Source organism: Lepidothrix coronata, unplaced genomic scaffold, assembly GCF_001604755.1.
Source record: "Lepidothrix coronata isolate B3197 unplaced genomic scaffold, Lepidothrix_coronata-1.0 Scaffold0, whole genome shotgun sequence".
NCBI lineage: Eukaryota > Metazoa > Chordata > Aves > Passeriformes > Pipridae > Lepidothrix > Lepidothrix coronata.
In genome coordinates, this window is record NW_016690180.1 from 17,284,198 (window position 1) to 17,307,671 (window position 23,474).

The 23,474-nt window shown below is 34.6% G+C and overlaps 1 protein-coding gene across 6 annotated transcripts in view; it reads right to left on the reverse strand.

Annotated features, from left to right (window-relative positions):
* SLIT2 (slit guidance ligand 2) overlaps nucleotides 1-23,474 on the reverse strand; it is a 265,859-nt gene that overhangs the window by 10,864 nt on the left and 231,521 nt on the right. For 4 of the 6 annotated variants that reach the window (XM_017805302.1, XM_017805295.1, XM_017805287.1 and 1 more), the window contains exons 29-34: nucleotides 20,710-20,736; nucleotides 12,846-12,939; nucleotides 10,866-11,003; nucleotides 10,526-10,766; nucleotides 10,055-10,185; nucleotides 2,987-3,141 (exon numbers count right to left, since the gene is read on the reverse strand). In XM_017805302.1, coding sequence (XP_017660791.1) covers nucleotides 2,987-3,141; nucleotides 10,055-10,185; nucleotides 10,526-10,766; nucleotides 10,866-11,003; nucleotides 12,846-12,939; nucleotides 20,710-20,736 — 786 coding nt within the window. Of the gene's footprint in view, nucleotides 1-2,986; nucleotides 3,142-10,054; nucleotides 10,186-10,525; nucleotides 10,767-10,865; nucleotides 11,004-12,845; nucleotides 12,940-20,709; nucleotides 20,737-23,474 lie in introns of those variants that run through there. The other 2 variants (XM_017805281.1, XM_017805309.1) reach the window with 2 other exon arrangements.

The following is a 23,474-nucleotide window of genomic DNA, read 5'->3' on the forward strand; positions in this document are numbered from 1 at the left end:
GCAGGCACAAATCAGAAGCAGCTGATACCCTACCTGTCTCAGAAACAGTGACATCCATGAAACCAGAGGCCACTCTCAACTAGTGAAATATGCTCTAATTTCTAAGAGAAGAATGTGAAGTATCAGTGATGGCTGTGAAGCCTTTGAAGAATTTTTGAGAAGAAACAGATTGTCCCTTAAGACTTCTTACAAAAAGACACGGGTTTGCAATATGATTTACTGAAATTTCTTATAGAAAGACTGAAAAATATCTAGCGTGTGTATTCTGACCACACAAAAGAGCCATACGGTTGGAAAAAGGTAAAAAAAAAAGTTTAAATCGATTAGCTCAGTTTTTTGGTAAAAATAATGTTAAGTTACTCCTTCCGAACCAACTTAAATATTGTGACCCAAGAGTAACATTGAAAAAAAACAAAAAAGAAGCTGAGAGGAGGCAGGGAGAGAGGGAATAAGAGGGAATGAAAGGGAATGAAAGCACACACCACACAAGGGCTTGCTATCAAGTCTCAATTTCATCCTGCCAGATGAGGTGATGCTAATCAGAAATGCCATTTTAGCAGGAAAGTGGAAAAAGTAAGCGTAAGCTACGTGATGATATAGGTGTCAAACTAAGATTTTGGCAAAGATAAAAATACTGCATAAAATCCTAGTGAGAATTTAAGTTCTTAACTGATGGAAATGTGTGATCAAATTCTCTAAAAATCTAGATACAGTTGGATAAGAAAAAAATTAATGACTCTCAAAAAGACAGGTAAAGAAAGATACAAGAGTAGTAAGTAACTGGTTCAAGAATTTTAAAATTGTAAGTAGATAAATTAGATAAACATAGATAAAGAACAGAAAATCTTAAGAGCTGACCATCAACCTACTGGGTTTTTTTCCTTTATTTTGTTATAATGTTCTTATAATATTGGTTTTCAATTTTTTTGGGGCCAACATTTTCTATGAAAGTAGAAATAATTGTCTGCTTGAATCCTGAACATGAGGAATTGAAATAGAAGAAACACAGGACCTCTCTGAAGAATATGCACTAGAACAAAAAAGACTGCCGCTCTTAGGAATCAAACCAATTTTCTGACTTTTACTTAGATTACAGAGGCCCATCAGGATTCCAACAGGAACTTGTAAAATTTATTCTTCTGATACTTCTAAATGACGAGGCAGATGAGTAAGATTCTGCTAATGGAGATATAGATCTTCAAGGTGAAGAAGCAAGGAAGAGAACCATATGTCACAAATCATCATCTCAGTGTCAAGAATGTGCCCTGAATGAATGTTTATAGTTGGCAGTGTAGCCTCATTTCATCAAAAGGTGCCTGTAATAGACAGGGGGATTGTTTTGCACTAAGTTCAGCTTTCAAGTAGTACAAATGGCCTCAGCAGTCATTAAACAAAGTGATGGTGACAATACAAGTCAGCAAGCACACACTGACTTATTAGAATGTAGGACCAACTCTTCTTCCAAAAAATAGCAGCACAGGATACTGTGTAAACAATGGAGGTGATACACATGAAAAAATGCAATGTGCTTCCACAGAGCAATCTTCCTTTGAAGATTCATGATATGAAGCAATTTTAAATGCAGCTAATACATTTGATAACATTAATTCTTTTCTCTGTTAGTATGCAGAGTGATGGCTAACATTGAATTCTGTCTTATAATTCTTTCCATTTTAGATGGGAGGAGGCAATGACAAAATTTGAAAAGATCTGACAAAAACCTGAAGTGTTTCAAGGGAATAATGGGAATTTTCAGATAAGTCATGTTACTTCTCATCACTTGTAACTGAGGCACTTGTTATACCAGTTTTATAGGAGAAATAGTCAATTCTTGGTTAGGGTCAAAAGCAGCTGGTTTTATTTTCCATTAGAGATAAATCTGAGCAAGTACCCTGAGCTTTTCTGTGTATTTAGAAAGAGGATAACTAGCACCTTTTCTAGAGAAAGTAGTCATCTCACAAATTCATTACTGGTAGCATAATTTTTTGCAAGGAGGTAAGATGCTTAAGTCTAAAATGTTATTCTCAGACAAAAAAAAAAGTTCTTAAGAATTAGACAAAATGAAAAAGAAAGTAGGTGTTCTTTTTGCAGAAAGAACAGATCAGAAGGAGATTCCTTACTTGCCTCCTGTAAGACCATAAGGTTAAAGTAGAACCTGAAAATTGATAGAAGATAAGCAGTATTTAAAAAACATGTCGAATCTCTGATCACTAAGAACTTAGACTTGCTATCAAGGTAAGTAAGGAGGCACAAAGTGGTGGTTGAATTTTCTGACTTTTACTTAGATTACAGAGGCCCATCAGGATTCCAACAGGAACTGCTGGTTAAAACAGTGTGCTTGAATCCATAGTTCTACAGAGTATATTCCACCAAATGATCAAAAAATTTTCAAATATTTTAGCTCTACCAGTTTTACTTAAACAAACCACTCCTTCTTCTCAAAACAAACAAATAAAAAACAAGCCCTGCCACATACTGTGAGGCAGCTGTCCAGTTGGTTCCCTTCTTACCTAGTGTCCTAACTCCTATCAACCCTAAGCAGTAAGATCTCTAGACATAAATTATATTTCATTGCTTTCATTGCTATCATTTCCTGCAGATACATGTACAGTGAAATAGTAAAATGTCAATGTAAAACATGAGCAAAACAGAACGCTACCATTCTATACTTTCTGAACAGGCATTAGTAAATCTTCATGTAGCTAAACAATGCTAAGCACTCTTCTTCAGTATAATAAAATGCTAAGTAACAGTAGAAAATTACAGAATTTTGCAGTGGTAAAAATAAACATAATTATAAAAAAGCAACAGGTTCAGTTTGAGGGCATACTATTTGTTAAAATTGAAACTATTGAAATTAACTGCTTGTGTTTCATCTTAAGGTGTTATCCCAATGAATGAGTCTCTTACCATGTGTTTATTAAAGCATGTTACCAGAGAAAATTAGCTATGATACTTCTAGTAAGAAGCAGTAAGATCCTCTTACCTCCTACATACAGCGGAGAATCAAAATTCAGAGTGGATTGCTTGGACAAATTGGTAATTATCTTGGGGCTTCCTCCATCAATAGATAAAGATAGAATCTGATCCATAGCTAGCAGCTCCACAATGTGGAAATTGCCATCATTAATTGTTTCCACACTGCAAAATAAACATGAATATTAAACAGTTTATGGTCTGGTTAGAACAGTTTTTTACCTTCTTTCCTTGTAAGAGTTAATAGAGTTTCAGAACAGAACTTCTCCAGAAAGCTAGCTTTTAAGCAAAAACATGCATATATGCCTAAAAGCTAATACAACACCCCTTCCTCTGCAACAGTGATCACAGGGCTGGAACACCTTTTCTGTGAAGTTAGCTGAGACAATTGGGGTCATTCAACCTGGAGATGAGAAGGTTCTGGGTAAACCTTACAGCAGCTTTTCAGTACTCAAAGGGGGCTTATAGGAAAGATGGAGAGAGACCTTTTACCAAGGCCTGTAGTAACAGGAACAGGGGTAACTCTAAGAGAGGGTAGATTTAGATCAGTTAGAATTTATAAAGTAAAAGAAGTGACATAAAGAAAAAAAAATAATATGAGGGTGGGCTAATATGAAACACTGGGACAGGTTGCCAGAGAATTTGTGGACTTGTTATTGGAAATGTTCAAGATCAAGTTGGATGGGGCTTTGTGCAACTTAATCTAGTGAAAGTTGTCCCTGTCCACGGCAAAGAAGGTAGAACTAGATGATATATGATCCTAATTTTACTCCAAGATCGTATTTGTATGTGTGCCTCTGTGTATCCTAAACATTGCAGAGTATGGGTTACACATTTTGTAAGTATGAAGGCCTGAGTTGACTCCGGTGATACATAAATCTACTATTTCATGAAATACGGAACTGCATCTAACCTTAATCCTGCCCAACAAAATCATGTCATTGGTCCAGACAGCTCCACTGACACTACCTGTAAATTAATTTCTTATCTTTATTGGGCACAGTTATTTCTGTGTGTTTAGCATCTGGCTAGTACAGTGAATATAAATATTTTGTTAATTTTTTTTTCTTGTCTACATATGCCATTTCCTTCTGCTTCCTAACAGTAGTAGGAGAATACCTGAAGGGTGTCAAGCAGAGAATGTGTGTTTCAAGCATGGTGCTTATGCTGTATAAGAGCAAGCCTATTCATATTATTAGGTGCAAGAAATGGCTGTCTATGCTTATCAGCTGCAATATCTACACAGGAAGTGCTTAAGTGCAGGGTAACTACTCTGTGCTTTAACACGGTTTAAGTGCATCAGAGAAGGAAGAATATCATCACTCAGTTCTAGGACTGAATATATCATTGTACTTGCATAAATTGTATGCCCATTTTACACTGGAGAAATGAGAGCTGAATATATGGCTGCATGGAAGGTATGACAATGAGCTGTAGTCCAAAGACCAGACATTACAACCATTCCCATGAGAGACTTTATTTGTTTCAGGCTACCATCAAATGAGTGAGCTTAAGCCTTTGAAAAAAGTTATTCAAATGAACCAATTGTATGATAGCCTGAGATGGACTGAACACTCACACAGTCAGTTCGCTCTTATTGAGAAAGCAGTATAGCTGAAAGGGATTAGCTTCCTAAACCTCCAGGCAAAAATCAAGCAAATTACCTTAAAACGTCCTTAGTGATGTTTTAATTAACTTAACTGCTTTTGTCCTGGAACAGATCAGAAGCACACGTGGTTGCTTACAGCTGTGACACATTAAATAGCTTCTTAGTCATTTATTACCTACTCTATGTGACCAGCCTCTGCTCAATATGGATGAAAGGTCTGCATGGTAGCATGCATGCTTTACATAAACTCAGCTCTGTGTGAAAGCGCAAACATACGACAGAGCAGACACTGGCACAATAAACACTTTATGGGAGTTGGCAGGAGGGGGACTGCCAGTTTCTGTGGGAGGAAAGGAAAAGGTCAGGGTTCATCATTCCTAAAGACCCAGGTTTGCTCAAGGTATTAAGAGGTTTGTTTGCTGTGCTAAAGCAATAATAAAGATGCCATGATTAAATTATTTAACACATTTCAATGGATCCAGGAAAAAATGTGCTAAGAAATCAAAGTGCATACGACTTCTTGATTTCAGGAAGCAAGAAACCCTAATATAATGTTCTTGTTTCAAGGAAACTTGTTATTCTACAGCTTATCAACCTTTCACACAATAGTATTTTAAAGAATGAGAGCAACACAGAAAATGCATTTTTATAGGAAGAGGTCATTCCAGGGATGTATAAAACATAATGTGTAAAGGGAATGTGTCTCTGATAAGAGCAATTATTAAAAGCTTCTGGTTTAAACTGTTTTCCTGGTAAAAATTTACTGCAGAGAGTGGAGCCCTTCTAGGGAAGGGTGGTTTAAATTAAAGGGGAAATAAACACAAGGCATATCTGTGCAATATTTCCTGCCAATGCACTTACATTACTTCTAGCCCATTTTCCATTGGAGAAATGAGAGCTGAATGCATAGATCCTAATGAAAAGCTGTAAGAAAAACTGATTTAAGGCTTCTGGTACTCTGTAGAAGAATAATGATTTGGGAAGAAATATTTCCATATTTCCATATTTCCAATGAACATATGATGAAACTAGTTTACAGAATGAAAAGGGTTTTCTTTTTCTTTTGTGTAAAAAACATTTAACATTTAAAAATGATGTCCAGACAGAACAAAACACAAGTGGATCAACATTTTAAAAATAATCATCTCCAATGAACTAATACTCTTTATTGGTCTTGGCAGTGCCATCATCTCATTTTGTTTCTCAGATTGACTATGACTGCTTTAGGGATGATGGCTCTTTCTGCTGTCAGGTCCCACTGGTAAAGCAGTTCTCATTCACTTTACACAGCTAGACTGATGTTATTGTTAATTCTTCATATTTATCGTGATTAAATCATCTCTTTGTAACTTTGCTTTGTTGATACTGGAAGCACCTCTGTAGGCTTTACAGCTCTCATTTGACTCCTTTTAAACACACCATTTCTTGTCTGCCATTTATATTATAAAACTTCTTTTTGAATCTCTCTATTGGCTGGGCTTTTTCTTTTTTTTTTTTGTTTTTTGTTTGTTTGTTTGTTTGTTTGTTTGTTTTTGGTTTTTTTTTCCCTCTGTTTCAGGCACGTCATCATTGTTCAGTGGAGTACAACCTGCTTTATTCTTTTCCCTGTACTATACATGAATCTTCACTTTCTTAATGAAATCGCTAAATTTCTTGATAAAAATCTCAGTTTTTTAATTTCCTTTCAGTCCTTCTCAGTGTAACCAACTTTCCATCTTTGCAAACTATCTATCCTGTTACCAAACTGTTCTTAACCATCATTGTTCCTAAACATTATTAGTTAAAATATTCTTTTGTCATCCTCATATCTCACTGATAAAACATAATATATTAACTTACTTGCTTTTATAATTCATCATCCATTTGTACTGGATCTGTCTGGGAAGTTAATATTCTTCATAATGCTAAGTATTCTATCTAAACCTATGATTTTTCTGACTTTTACTCTTTCTTTTCTCTTCCCCTGTCCAAGTGGGGGTGGTGGAAGGGGAGGTGAGTGAGTGGCTGTGTGGCACTTACTTGCCTACCAGGGTTAACCTATGACACTACTTCACAATATTATTTTAGTTATTTATAATTTTGGTAAACTTCAACTGTTTCTTCTAAAATTTTCCATACTGAATGGTGCAGGAAACTTATTTTTAGTCCTCTAAACATACCCAATAGTTTCCTAAAGTAAAGGGAACATACTCCTACCTCTTATGGTTCTATTACCCCTGCCTTGCAGGTCATGACTTTTGGCAGTCGGCTGCCACCATGTCTATCCATTTGTCATCTTTCTCAAAATGCACTTAGGCAAAGTGTTAAGATCCTGAAAATGTACTTCTGCACAAACTACTGGGCTAGATCCCGAAATTTTTGGTCCATGCTGGCTGTATTTCAGCACACAGATGATTAGCACCTTCTCTTCACCTGTACTTCTGGACTGTAGTAGTACTTGCTGGATATGAGCCTGCCAACCCATTCACAGGGCAGGAGTTGCCTTAGCTACTTCAAGGTTATACTGACAGAGAACGAAACTGTGTGGTTTTCATTCAGAAGCAGCAAAAACTAGGCCAACAGAGAAGGAAGAGAAAGAGGTAGGACTGCACAAGAAATAGTTTGAATAATGCAAGCATCAGTAATGGATAGCAGTGGATTGTGAGGAAAACAGTATTGGAAATTGAGTCAAGGAGAAGGCTGAGAAAGACAAAATAGAGAAAACGGAAAGCAAATGAATAGGTTAATGTAGATTATGTCTGTGAGCAGATCTAGTTGACTTAGAAAAAAATAAAGGGAGAGAAGAGAGGAAAGAAACCAAAAGGAGGGACTGAAGGAAAGACTGGAAACATGCCAGGAGACAGCTTTAACAGGTGACAAAGGTACAGAAAGACAATATGCAATGAATGGATGAAAAGAAGGTAAAGACCTTAAAGAGGGCAGGAAATATAAAGATTCTAGGAAGGTAGAATGGTAAGAACTGGAAATGATAAAGGGATTAGAGTACAATGTGTAAAAGACCCTATGCTACGCCCTTCTAGAACCTGAAATAGAAATGAAATAATATGTAATTCGTACAAGGATCACTAGATGCACAAACATATATACAAATGTGGAAAGGTATATATGGCTTCCAACATAGAGTCATGAAAATATAGAATTGTTTAGGTTGGAAAAGACCTCTAAAATCATGAAGTTCAACCATTAAGCCAGCACTGCCAAGTCCACCACCAAACCATGTCACTAAACACCCCATCTACATTTAAATACCTCCAGGAAGGGTGACTCCACCACTTCTCTGGGCAGCCTGTTCTAACGCTTGACAACCCTTTCTGTGAAGAAATTTTTCCCCATATCCAATCTAAAGCTCTCCTGGTGCAATGAGAGGCTGTTCCCTCTTGTCCTATTGTTACTTGGGAGATGAGACTGACCCACACCTGGCTACAACCTCCTTTCAGATAGTTGTAAAGAGAGATAAGGTATCCCCTCAGACTTCCCTTAAGGGCACAAGGCTTCATTACAGTTGGACCATTACATGAAAATTTTCAAATATCTCAGAAGATCACCATCACACTTATTCAAAACAAAATGGAGGTTAATAATAATAATAACAACAATAATACTTCCAGTGTGTATCTGCTTCACTAAACAACTGTGTCACACTGTAACACCTCACTACATTTACCATTCCTTTCTTCACTGCACCTGCAATCTTCAGTTGTCACATAATTCAAAGGAGATGATCAACTATGTAGGGGAGATGCTTCTAATTGTTTTGTAACAATAACCTAATTGAGACTGTTTGTTAATTGGTTACTTTGTTATCAATCCCCATGTTTATGGTGTTTAATTTACCTGTGTGAGTAATGTTTCCCAATCTTTCTCTAGAAAACTAAAATGGACAAGTGTGAATTACCAGTATTTATTATATTCCAGCAATGCCAGAGAAAGCATTAAATTTATGACAAGGTAGTATATGTTCTGAATGGGAAGAAGTATTCTCAATAGATTAAACAAATGACAGCCAAAATAACTTGAAACTACATATGACCCTGATTCCTATTGTTTCTTATTCTCAGACAGATGTACCTATCAAAAAAAAAAAATCAACAAAAATAATTAAAACCATGAAAAAAACAATCAAAACTTCTTCTTTAGCCCTATCCCAGACAGAAAAGAAAAATAATATTATTTTGATTGTAATCATTTGAAAAAGTGAATGTTTGATGCAATTTTAAATTTGTGTTTGGTACTTCAACCTCTTGTAAAGTCAAATCCAATTTTAATATATGAAAATTTATACAATTAATATACATATACTACTTCCACATGTTAAACCATTTCATGGAATTGTAAGGAGACCTTATGAAATACATACCACATCAAAAAATAAAAGCAACCCTAAGATGCTTATTGGAGAAGGCTATGTTTTTTCTAAACAACTTTATGTTGTATTTTATGGGCATGATTTTTTTTCTGAAGAATGCTTTTAGTAATCTACTAAAAACACAGTTCCTTTAGTATTATTACCTAACAAAGTTTAGCCTTGTTTCCCTGCTATAGAAACTTGAGCTTTTGATTTTATATTGCCATGAGTGCAATCATTTCTAAAAATCATTTATTTTCAGTGAAATACTTGTAACAGAATGCAGAACAGTGTCAACTGTTACAAACACTAGAAAGTAATTATACACTAGATATGATTTTATAACCCTAAAGGTGTAAATGCAGCAAAAATAAGATCTATGGAAAACTGATTTAAAATTTCCCTTTTACTTCTGAAGGTATTTTTAGCAACAAGAGGGCAGTCAATGCCAAGAAGTGATGGCTGTTGTCTCTTTGCTCTCTCTTGCAATGTCTGTCTGCAAATTCTTGTGAAGTTATATAATACCTCCCCATAAATTCAGGTGGTAATTTTTCAGAGAGCCAGAGAAATTGACTTAAAAATTGACCCCGAAAAATCATGCTCCAGAAACAGCTGTGGATTCTGTTTCTTAATGACTTTGGAAGCAAAACCCATTTCTTTTTCAAGGGTACTGCCTTTTTTCAGAATCAAATTTTCAGTTTTCATTTGCTGGGGAAAAGTCCCACATTATAGGACCGCCTTTCACAGAAGGGAAGCCTCCATTTAATTTCTGCTTATGCAGTAGAGTTCTTCATTTTACCTGCTACACTAGGAAATCATTTGTCAGTTACACATTGAAAAAATTCCACTTCTACATGTGAGCTTGACACAAATGTATAAATATTCTGCTGGAAGCTAACTCTTCTCAGTTTTAATGCATCAACTAATATATTATCTTCCTGATGTATCTGCACTAGAGTTATTTTGCCAAACCAATTCACCTCTTTTGGCAAGAGGTTTTGAGCGTCTAACAATACATTCATTTGCATACGTTTCTTTTAAACATCTATTAAAAAATGTGACTTTGACATAAGGAATTAATACAGCTTTTGTTTCAGTTAGAAATTTCTTTCATCCAGGTTCACCTGTAAATAGCAGAGGCTGGATATGATCCTGTGTCATAACTGACCCTCACTCTGCCCCGGTACAGCTCTACTGCTATGTGATCTTTATCGCCTTTGTAGAGCAGGATCCCACTGTCTTCATCTGTGGCAATCTAGTTAAAAGAAAGAAATTCTTAGAAAGAACTAAAAAATAAATATTAAATCGAAATGCAGCATTAAGAGAATCTCTGAATTTACTGCCATAGTCTATTACTTCATTAAAAAATTCTCTCTTGAAGGACAATCTGACAAAATTCTTTCTCTTCCTATCCAAAAGCCCATCTACTTCACTTGGAATATAAAGTTATTGCATTGACTTTTGTAAATTTTTTAGCTCAAACTGTGAAAAGCTCTGTAAGCGAGCCATTGACAACTTTGGGTAGTTTTCCACCTCATGAAGAGTCATTTACTCTCTTTTCCAGAAAAGAGAATCTACAACACAAGCAAACTTACCTGTAGTGTAATATTGGTTTGGGGGCGTATCTTAGCTGAAGGGATTTGCAGATAGGATTCTTTGTTGATGAAGTTTATACTAATCAATTTTTCACATTTCTCACCCTGGTAGCCTGATAAACACTGACAGATTGGTTCACTTTCTTTTATGATACACTGGGCTCCATTTTGACACTCGTAATTATCACAAGGGCTGGTGCGAGGTAGAACCATTGGTGGTGAAAACTCACAAAACAAGCCACTAAATGAAAACAGAAAAAAAAATATCAGTATTTCCAAGAAAAACCCCCAAATTTGACAGAAGACATACATATTTCTACTGTCTTCAAATCCTTCTCACCTGTATCCTTCTGGACAAATACATGTATATCCATTAACTGCATCAGTACACTGAGCTCCATTTTTACATTTGTTGTCCTGGCAGTCATCAAAGTCAATATCACAATGCTCACCTACATATCCTGGTGTGCAATCACATCTGTAAAACAGGAAATCAAATTGGATAGCACAGTGCTTTTTAATGATATACTATGCTTATGACAAAGATAAGGAACTACTGAATTTTTTAAAGCTCAAAGAAAAAAAAGGCATTGCTGTGACTTTGTGTGTAAAGACTATGTAGCTTAATCCCATTAGTATACGGGAAATCTACATGTGTAATGAATAGAGGTTTGCTGGTTAAACAATTTACAGACCTGCCATTATGTTGAAGAATTGTGGTTTAAATCCAGAGAGCCCTCATGAATAATTTTGACAGTATTTATGAACAATGCAGAATGTTACAGGATGTTGTACGTGGCTGCAAACACTAAACATAATAAATACGTTCAGTTGGTGAAACAGAGACAAATCATCCAGGGCTTGCATTGTACTGATGGTTATTTTCTTTGTCAATTGAACAGCTCTAAATGGACCAATGGTCCATTTATACTGTTTGGAGGTTATGCATAATTTTCTTTCCCTTGAAGTTCCATACTACAAATAGCTTCCTGGTTAGTGAACTAACAGAAGTCTCAAAACGCATCATCTTCCCTTCCTGAACGCCCACTGAACTAGAAACAGCATATCCTCAAGACCGTAAATAATGTTTTTTGTTTGTTGGTTTGGTTTTTTTTTTCCAAAGTGCAACTGTCGTGGCTAATGCTAGTGGCATTTCTTCAGGGAATTCGCATATACTAGACTGAGTGAATGCCCACAACTCTATGAAAAAGTAATGGAAAATATTACAAATCTATGTATGCGCAATCTTTTTTTTTTTTTTAATTAAGATGTTTTTAATTGATTTCATTAGATCTTGCGATTCCCTCCTTGGTGTTATTTCTGTGAGTATCTAAAACTTGCAAGAGTAATTTTAAACAGTTGTGTAAAGTTAAATTTAGTACTTAAAAAAATATGTCTCATTTTTATTAAACAACATAAATGAATAAGAAAAATGAAAAAATTATAAAGCATGCCATTAAAAAGCTGACTGAGATACATTCTTGAAGTTTACTGCATGTACTATTTTCTGATGTAAAATCTCAGACAGGAAAAGGAAAGATTAATGAACTAGGAGTAAAGTATTAGATGCTTAACTAGGTTTATGGAAGTGATGTGAAGAAAATAATCATATAGAAATCCAACAAGTTTTCTATTTTCCAGCTGAAAACTATCAACTTAATTTCATGTTCAATTGAATATTTAATACATTTTATATTTTTTGCATATTTTAAATAAAATAGAATTTTGTAAGTAGTAGGAACGATAATAATCTGATTTTAGCACAAAAGCATGCTGTGCATAAAAGAAGTACTTGTGAGAACAATTGAAAGCTGTAGGTTTCCTATGTTTTTTAACATAAAGCCTATTACAACAACTTTAACTTGTGCATACTAATTAATTCTGATAAGGATATGGTGTAATTAAAGATTAGTTTTCCTGGGAATGGACTTAGTTAGTTTATATCTTCCAGTGTGCCTTCCTAATAATCTCTTTCACAATTACTTCTCTAAAAGCAGTATAATTATTCCACTTCAATTAAATGCAATTATTTTCCTGCTGCCCAAGCTCCTAAAAGGACCATCATATAGACTATCCTATTTAAAATCTGTTTGGAATTAGAACCGGTAAGGATCAGTGAAATTCAGTAAAACATACTTAAGATAATAATGTAGTTCTATATGAAAATAATGGTCTGTTCTGCCATAATGCTTAATAATAACCAAAATTAGTACTTTGGGAGCAGAACTTGCTTCCACTAAAACACAAGGAAAGGAAGCTAAGCAGGATAGAAAAATATGAATTTTGATTCAGTTAGACTCTAAAAATATTTCAGACTTACTTGTATCCTTTGGGTGTCAAGATACACTTTGAATCATGCTGGCAAGGATTCAGGTTTTGAGCACAGAAATCTAGTTTCTCCTCACACAGTTCACCTGAAATACAATGTATATTGTCAATTCAGTGAAAACATCACAGTGACCTGAAAATAGCAGTTTCTATTTTAAAAGAAACGGCTACAATTTCTTTTGCAAACAGTGAAATATGCATGCTTCTTGATATAGTAATAAATACCTTTGTAATAAATACTAATAAATAGAAACACAGATATAATAACAATAAATAATAATATATATGATAACTCATTTATAAAAAGTATCAATTTCAATATCAATCATCTATCCATAAATACAAATGATAATTTTTTTGAAAAAAATATTTTTTCTTTACAATATTTATCTAGCTCTGCTGTATAGTAAAACAGTAGTGATTGCAAGTCTTCTTGCTAGAACAAAAAAGCCATCAATATGCTTTTCTCTTACTTATTTTTAAGCACATTACACACAGAAATACCCATATTTGCACTATCACTATAAGTAATCTATTACCTGAAAAAAACCTGTTAATATCACTGCATGTCAATACAATTCCAATTATCCCAAAATGAAAACTTGTTTTCTACTTTTCGTTAAATATGACTCTCCATTTTTTGCATTTGTTAATGTACCATAATTATCTATAATCTGTTCTGTGAAAAGAAAAGAAAAAAATATCTATGTCAAATGTCTACCCTTTCCTGCTGACAGAAGTAGTGGCTCTAATTTTCAACATGGGCTGTATAATCTATAAAATATTTTAATACGTTTAAAAATTATTTTATTTGCTACTTTATGACAAGGAAACACTTACAGGTTTGTAAATAGGTCGACAAGGTCTTGTTTCCTGACTAAGTAATCAAATGATAGCATGGATAGTGCACTCGAAAAGTTTATCACTGGTTTGTAAGATAGATATACTTTTTTCAGCATCCATATGAAGAATATATGCATAATAAACAGGTATAAACACTGTGCCTGCTGAATTCAGGGACTCTAAATTCACTCTGAATTCACTCAGGGACTCCGAATTCACCAGACTCTAAAACTATGGAAGAAGTAGGGTTGTCCCTCATCCGTTTGTCCAGTAACAAGACATGAGCTAGCTAGGAAAGAGAACTGTACATCATAATGAGAAAGAAAAGAGCAGAAGAAAGCAGTAGATGAGCAGATACTCTCACTGCTCAAACTGAACTTTCCTTCAAAGAGGCACAATATTTGGTATCCCTCAGTTTTACTTAGCTGAGCAGCAGTGGCTTGCTGGACAAATAAATGAAAACTTAAAAAGAGTTGAGGAACCGTCTATATTAAAGCAAGGATAGAGAAAAAGTCAAAACTGAACCAGTAGCAAAGATAGTTATGCTGTAAAAAACCACATTTGAAACATGCATGCTAACTGTGATAAGGCGTGACCTCTACATCTCCAAAAATGAGAAGGCAAGCCAAAAAGCAGCTAGACAAGTACTTTGCAGCCATCAAAAAGATCCAGACTGGTTCTACACAAAGATTTAAAAGTAAAATATAATAAATTAAGAGCACATTCCTAACATGGAAGTAGTGCATTTTCCCTACAAACCAAATAAAGATTTGAGTTAATACAAGAAAATGGCCTTCAAGCACAGCCCACTTAACAGCCTCAGGAAAACTGTCAGTAACAATGTGACTTAGTCAATACATGTAGGAAACTGAATACAGATCAAACACAGGACATGAGAATGACTAATACAAAGGATTACAATTCTATCCTCAAAGCCTCTTCAGGCTCTCAATAGAATTATTAGTCTGGAAATGTGCAACTGTTATGACTAGGTCAGTGCACAAAGAATCCTGAAATACCAGGGATTCTTTGCATCCCATGATATTTCAAACAAAACCCGGATCCCTTTCTCTTTTCAAATGGTTTTGTTCAAACAAATACATACATAAGAGGTAGTAATTCTTCACCTAGCATTTGTTCAATTTGCAGATCTTGTAATAGCTAAAATCTGTTTAAAGGTCAGCAGTGCTTATGAGTGAGATATAAACATGGGAACAGAGAATTCAGATTTTAGGGATCATGGGAGTAGAATAAGCAAAAATTACTGTTCTTTTAACCTGTTTTGTGCACATTCCTATGGTTTAGAAATGTATGTATGTGCCTACACATATATGTTTATATATGCATATTTATATGCACCTACACAAATATCTTATTATGGCATATACTCCATATTAAATTACATGCAGAACTGAAAGATATATGACACCCCAATTACAAATAATAAAAACATGGCTGTACAGTACTTACAAGACTTGGACAAAAACACCCACCTCTAAACATTCCCAAGATTAATTATTCTAACAGAATATCAGAGAATATCTGAAAGTGACACAATGAGTCTGTCTTCCAAGGGCTCGAGGCTTGCTGTCTCTTATACATTCACAGTTAAAGTTCAGTGAAAAAAAACCCCAAAGTACCTAGAAAAAGAATATTTAGGACTAGCATAATAGGAGCAAGCATTCTCACCATTACTGTCAACTTTATTGAACTGATTTTGCTGGAGGATACTAATTGGGCCATGAGTTAGATTATCATTGTACAGATTTCTGATATTTCTTACATGGCAAACAGCTTTATTGGGTAGTGTCTAAGCCTCTCTATTTTTGTAAATCCTCCCCCAGGTACTTACAAAATATAGGATTTCTTAATTAGAGTACCTTCCATTTTAATATTCATAGGTTGATGGCCCTAATATCCTCATAACTACACTGAAAGCTGAATGATCTCATGTGGGGTGCCCAGGGGCACTTGTAAAGTCATAATTTCCCACTCGGAGCTGTGAGTCCTATATAAGGATTGGAAATTTAAGTTTTAAACAGGTTTACGGTTTTGAAAAATGTCCACTTCAAATCCTAAGATCAATGCTACATTTCCAGGCATACTGCAGCCAAACAGTTTGCAAACATCACCAGGTGTTTTGGGCATTACTGATAGACTTTGAACTGAGCACTCTGTAGAAAAGCACACAAAAGCAGGACTTTTTGTGCCGTGACAGCATAAAAAGAATGAAACTTTCCCCTTGCATTAGCAAATTGCATGCACTTTGAAATAAGTCAGAATCATATCATTGGAATTTCAGTTAAACAGTCTGTTAGGAAACAGGAAATAGGAACCAAGGAAAGAGCATGGTAAGCATCATGGCCATGTAGCAAAAGAATAATGTAAAAACCCCTATGAACATAAAAGTTAGCTTTACTTAAAGTACAAACTTCAACTATAAAAAAAGAGTAGCATTCATGGCAGACTTGTACACAGAATCAGTCAAAAAAAACCCCACAAAAAATTAAGGATAGAATCCAAACATGTACATCAGATATACCATTTCTGAATGAAGATATAAATACCAGAAGAACAAACCAAAATAACAAGAGTGCAAGGTCTTGTACTGTTAATAGATAATATTAATAACTGGTAATATTAAAAAATGATAATAGATCTGTATTCTGAATGGAGCATTCCCATGACCAAAATAAAACTGTTTCTGAAAAAGTTAACAAAAAAGGTAAATAAAATATGTGACATGGAATCTGAACCACTGAAGAACATAGTTTCCTGGTAAAGAAACATCTCCTTCAGCAAACTCAAAAAATGATGTGTTATTCAGAATTTAACTGAGACAACGTGAAAGGGAGAAATTAATTTTGTTGAAATGAAAGAATAGTGATGAAAAGTGAAACACTCATTGAAGGAAATATCAGATTTACTAAGTTGAGCTCCTTGACTTTACTGGAAGGAAATCTTAAAGAGTTCCCTGATTTGGGAAACATAATACAATGTTTAAAGAACATACTTCAAAATAATCAAAAAAGATTGTGAAACAAATGTCTCAATTCAAGGAATCTTGACACCAATGTGTGAGGACATTCTTTTATTCATCTAATAATATTGTAACTGAGGCTTCTGTAAGAGCTTGGCTAAGTAATTAAGTTTTTGAAAGATGGGAACATTTCTGTATGTAGGAAAATCAGCAACAGACTAGTTTGTTTAAAAATAAACAGTGGATAAAGTGTCAAAAATCCTGTGAAAAGCTTCCAAAGCTTAATTAGAAGCAGGAATAACTCTTTTCATAAGACATCTTGCTTAATTAATCTAGGGAGTCTGGAGTCTGGTATGAAGTAGCATTGAAACCAGTGGAAGTCTGTGTGGTTGACAGAGTCCAAATGAACACAACCCTCCAAACTCAAGACAAATATTTACTGAGATTTTGCAGCTAGATATGGAGTATGATGCAGACTTACAGCCAGATGACACTATTAAATACTGATGATGAATTGGATGGAGTCCTTGATTAGCTAACCAAAGAGTTAAGTTTGCTAGATTCACAAGTCAATTTGTGTTTCCTCTGTATGTATTAATTCACTCATGACTTTACAAGATTATAAATCAGAAAAAAACCCCTTAATCATAGAATACTAGGTTGAAAGGGACTTCAAGCATCATCTCTTGGCAAAAGCACAGTCCAGACAAGACGGCCCAGCACCCTGTCCAGCTGAATCTTAAAAGTGTCTGATGTTGGAGAATCCACTACTTCCCTGAGGAGATTATTCCAATGGCTGTGTTCTCACTGTGAAGAATTTCCCTCTTGTATCTAACTGGAATCTCTCCAAGAGTAACTTGTACCCATTACCACCCCCCTTTTCCACGTGACTCCTTGTAAAAAAGGGAGTCTCCATCTTCCTTGTTGCTACCCTTTTAAATACTGGAACAGGGTGATAGGGTCTCCCCAAGCCTTTTTTAAGGCTGAACAGACCCTTAACTTCGGATTTTTCAATATATAGACATGTAGTACAACAAATAATGAGTAACAGGATACATAATGAGTAATGAGGTGAAAAAGGACTTACATTTCTGAATGAAGAGAAGAGCTCTAACAAAAATGGACATGGGCTTCTGAATATAATTGCACATTGCTAATTAGAGGTAAGCTTATGAAGAAATAGGTTTAAAATGACCCTTAAATCATTAGCAAAGGTGGATATGGTATTAGAACAAAAACTAGAGACAGAATGCAAAAGCAACAATGGTCAGATTTAATTATCAAAAATCAGGTTTTGGATAGAAGACTTATTTGCTGTTCCAAAGTCAAAATAACAAATATCTTTCACAGATTTACTGGTGTAATTGCTAGAATAGAAGGATTTTATATTTGTACTTCTACATCCATTCCAGCTTCTGAGCTTGGTTGGGATATACCATGAGTCAGCTTCTGTAGTGTTTATGTTTTATCAATTAGGTATTACTGTCTGACTGACTGGAAGTCTCTGTCTAATTACTTCTGACTCAAATAGCCAATAGAGCACAGAAATGATTGGGAAGCGTCAGTGTCATTTAACAAACTATATACATAAAATTTCTGCAATTTTATGAAGTCTTGAGTTTGATGTACACTATACAACATAAATTATTGAGCTCATTATTCAGAAAAGACAAATAAAAATATCTACTATATGAGAGACAAAGTTGCCTAAAATTAACAAAAGTTTACGGTCTCAGTAGGATGTGGTTTATAACCATAAAACTGAATATTTTTTTTTGAATTTAATTTTAGAGTCAAATTGCTCGACTGTTCCTATCTTTCACCATTGTGTAAGTCTTTACAGCTATCCCCCATGCTTGTGGATCTCAGTGTAAGATGGGGCTTATTTACTTTAACATTTCTAGTTGTTTTACATATGCTGCCTAGTGACAATAAAGAAATAGCAACCTTTAGGCAGGTAAGCTTTAAGACAATTAAGTAAACAAGGATAGATCATAGACTAGAATGAGCAGTCATCAAACTAGTAGCAGGTAGCTCAGCTTGCCAAGGATATCATGTATATTTCCCCTTTATGAAAAGGCAGTAAAATTACTTTAAAACTTGAGCTTTTACTATAGAATAGTCATTTGAAGTATTTTAAGGTAGAGTTATACAAGTGATGAAAAGCAAGAATAGCAAAGGTATTCCTTTATTCTACGAAGCTGTAATGTGTAGTTCTTACAAGAATGAGGATTATGATCCTAATTTGATGAAATAATTAAACTCTTTATCTAGTTTGACATGACATGATTTGATTTTGATTACTTGCATGCTTAAATTTTAGGAAGGTACTTATTTGATTATCAAGTGAACTGAAAGTAGTAATGTAACTCCTTTATTGCAGTGGTAAGAAGGCTGTGTCTAAGGCTTGCCTAAACTGAGATAATTACTTAAAATTATCATTTATTTTCCTATTACTATCACAGGTCTGGCATGACAAAACTGACTGATCCTCCAAGCACCTTATAGACCATCAATGACTTTCATGTTCAGGTGGCAAGCTAATACAAGTATATATTACATATACATCTGCCTAATTTTGGAGCTGAACTTAGTTCACATCCCCTGGGTGTTTGATAATTTGTTTGTGAGGATTATTTTCTTTCTATAATCATTAATTTTAACATAATTCACACTTGTGTAATACACAAGAAAAACAGGAGGCTACTATTGCTGTCCAGATAATAATAAAATGCAAATATGGCAATATATCTAAATGGAATGCAGCTTTAAGCATGGAAAGCTTGTGGTTGGAATCACTTTCTGGAAACGTCTTGTATTCTGCATCAGTTACAGAGAAAATTTAGGCTCTGAGTTAAGTTGTAAGAACTATTCATCGGAAATCAACATAGACGGTATAATTGCAGCCATGCTCAACATGTTATTTCATAGACAATGAACATATTTTTAATACTAATGAAGTATTATATTGCTTTCTAGACTGAAAAATATACTTATAAAATTAAATTAATGGCAAATACACTACAAAATGATTCATTTGCTTTCAAAACTAAATATGCAACTTCATAAATATGTTTTTCATTGATTATGTTAGCTCTTAGATTGCTTAAATGATGAAACTGCACAGAAGATGGCTGAGGGAATGGCCTGAAGTCGTGTCAGGGGAGGTTTAGGTTGGATATTAGAAAAAGATTTTGCACCCAGAGAGTGGCTGGGCACTGGAACAGGCTCCCCTGGGGAAGTGCTAAGCACCACAGCCCCAAGCCTGACAGAGTTCAAGAAGTGTTTGGATGATACTCTCAGGCCCATGGTGTCACTCTTGGGGATGGTCCCGTGCAGGGTTAAGAGCTGGACTCAATGATCCTTGGGGGTCCCTTACAACTCTGGATATTCTGTGATTCTGTGTGATTTCTGTTAGTGCAATAGGTGCTAGGGAGAAGCTTAAAAAAAAAAAATAAAAAATCAGAAACATTAAAAGTTAGCGGGACAAATCTCTCCAGATTACTTTATAGCCTCAGATTAATAAGGTAATTTCAATTACTTTAGATATTTACAGCAAAAAAAGGCCACAGAAATGATGAGCAAGAAGATTGACATTTTATATTCTAGCATACTTTCTAGTACCAAAATCTAATAAAACACTTAAAGCGAAACAGCACTATAAAAGAGAATACATAAGAATGGAACCAAGGGATTTCTTTAAGGTGAGAAAATAAATATTTCAGAAGGTCACAATGTAAACATTTTTGTTAGTCCTATCAGTGGCTGCACAAATTTTTAATATATCTGAAAAAAGACAATGAATGTAGTATTAAATTACTCCTGCACATCAATCTGCATCTTCAACAACATTCTTTTGACATGTATTCACAGCAAGAGCCAAGTGCCTAATTTGAGGATTTGCAGTGAGCTTTCTAAATTATGTCTATATACAATTTATTTGATCATTGGTAAGAACTGAAATCCATGCACCTTTAAGGAAAGGAAAGTGAGAAACCAAAGTAAGTGAAAATAGGCTTAAAAGACAACTGACCTTTTTCCACTTCATTCAGATTAGCAGCTTGCAGTGACAAAGACAGAAGAGACAAGAGACTTTTTACATTATAATACAACAGCATAGCACATTAAGCTAATGCACAACTATAGCAGCAGAGAGGTTGATATAGCAAAATGAAACAAGCTTCAAAGTCTCACCTAAAGCAGAGCAAAACAAATGGAAAGGTAAGAAGTACATGCCGCCAGTGGCATAAGAAAGATTTTATTTCTGGATCAGTTAGATCTGTGATCTAATGACTGATGACAATGAGCAAGAGAAATGATCATTTGTAACCTATAGAATGCACATAAAATGGTCTGAAGTTTATAGACTGGGGTTAAAATAAAAGGAGATGGTAATGTTAAGAGAATAGGGAGATTAAAGAGTGCAGGACATAGTGAGGTATTTTAAATGTTTTTTTAAAATTTAAAAAAATGTTTTGTTTCTTTTTTTTCCTCAAGGTTTGATCAGACATGAGAGTGCCTGTTGATTCCATTTGCTTACTGTTGTTTCACAGTTACAGTCTGTGATCTTGAGAAAGCTCATAGCATAGTGCAAATACCACTCTTTGTCTTTCCACCTGTAACTGTGGTGGCAGCTGTAAAACTTAACTGAGGCGGAGAAAAATGGACTCCTGATTCTCAAGCAACAACATAAGCTTTTTTTAATTGCTTTTTTAAAAATCAACCCTGCATAGTTAAGAAGTGTTGATTTTCAAGGGATTGTTAGAAAAGTCAAAAAGACTGCTAGGTTTTACACTGCAACATTCACTGCCTTCCATGTGAAAATAAAACTTTATATAACAATGATTCACATTTCATACCAGCAGGTTTCAGCTGACTTCTCCCTTATACTGTGCTGCTGAAATGTAAAGCATATTTGCAGATAACCGTTCACCCAGAAAAATATTCTAGGCTGGTGCACTTCCATATTGAGTACATATATGCTGTGACATCTTGAACACAGACAATTCGAAGTATTGTCAACAGAATTAAAAGAGAGCAAGAAAATCCCACAGTGGTGTTTTCAAGGTATATATACTGAGCCAGTCTTCAGCAACTTACAGCTCAGGGGCTTTCTAAGCTAGAGATAAGTATTTTTGAATTTAAAAATCTTTTTATAGACTGAATATGTAACCTGTTTTCCTGATTGTTAACCTACTTTTGCCCAGTTAGTCCATGAATTCATTTAGGGAAAAATACCTTTCATTAAAAAAAACACATTAGAAATATGCATATCTGATTTTAACCTGTTAGAACAGATACCAAAATCCAAATGTTTACAAGGTTCCTCATGAAAATCGCTCAATACATACTTGACAGGGATTCTGTTATTTATCTTTCAACGCAGGCTATAAGCCAGAAAAAAACAGTTCTAGAAATAATTTGGTACCTCATACACACCTGAGGCAACTGTATGATTACTTTACTATTATGATTACTTATTATTATTCTGAACACCACCCTTTCTAGATCCTGATGTGGTCAGACTACTGTCAGTCTAATTCTATATATTGAAGGTTATTTGTTATGCAAGATAAAGGATGATAGATGTGAGGACCCCTTTACTAGCTCAATGCTTTGCATTTTCTCCTTACAATTAATCTCTAAAATCACTCAGGATCTCACACATTGTGTCCTATTCTCAGATGCTTTGTAAGATAGAAAATATATTGTTTAATTATGTACTGTATTCTATACAATGGAAAACTTGAACTTTTGCTACATTTTTTGCCCAAATTATCTATAAAATGAGTTGAGCCTCTAGTAATGTATTTCTAAAAAAAAACATGTGTCTTTTTATTTTGGTAAAGTGTTGAAAAAAATCTGGTGGGATAGTATAAGTTCCCAACACTTTTTAACAAGCAGAAAGGCTAAACTTAATGATTACAAGTAGATTGTTTTGATCTATTTTCGAGCTGGTGAGAACATTCTCACCTACTCACGTTTCCTACTGACTTCAGTAGCGATTATGAGTAGGCATTGTACCTGTAAAAGCAAATCTCTTTTTCTGAAAGAAGTACAGTTAGCAAACAAGAACACTTGCCATGTAAACTCATAGTATTATTCCAATAGAATTATGCACAGTTATGAAATAAATTTAGAAATACACTTCATTGTATTTTGACTAAAGAAGCACAACTGCAATACAAACATAAAAAATGTGACTTTGCTTTGCATTCTTCCAGCCTACACAAAAGAATGTCTGATCCCATTTTTACAGGAGATAGTAAATGATCCCAAGAGAGCTGAAGCTTAACTCACATATGCCTGAAATATTAGCTGTAGGAGGAATAGCAAACACTTGTCTGTCTTTACTGATGCTGTTACCTGTTATTTCTTTCCAAGGCCTGAATTGTCAATTCTACCAAACATTTATAGATGAATACGTATAATAGATTACGAAGTTGTATTTCCTATACTTGTGTTTTATCATATTCACTCACTGTGCATTCCCAAGATTTAAATACTGACTTTAAATTTGAATACTCCAAAACATTGTAGCAATCCAATAGGTTGTAGAACTAATAACAGAAATACTTTGGGTGAGAAAACAGTGAGCTGTGTTTTCAAAAAATGAAATTAATTCAGGAGTTCACCTCTCCTCACAGTTTTCCAGAGCTCAAATTTGATTGATTGATGAAAGCAAAAATATAGGATGACTGTGTAGAGTTAATCCCTAAGTTATGGTGGACCTTACATTTCTTTTTTATGCATTTCAAATCACGGTTTTGTGAAATTAAGCTCTATGTTCTCCTAGAG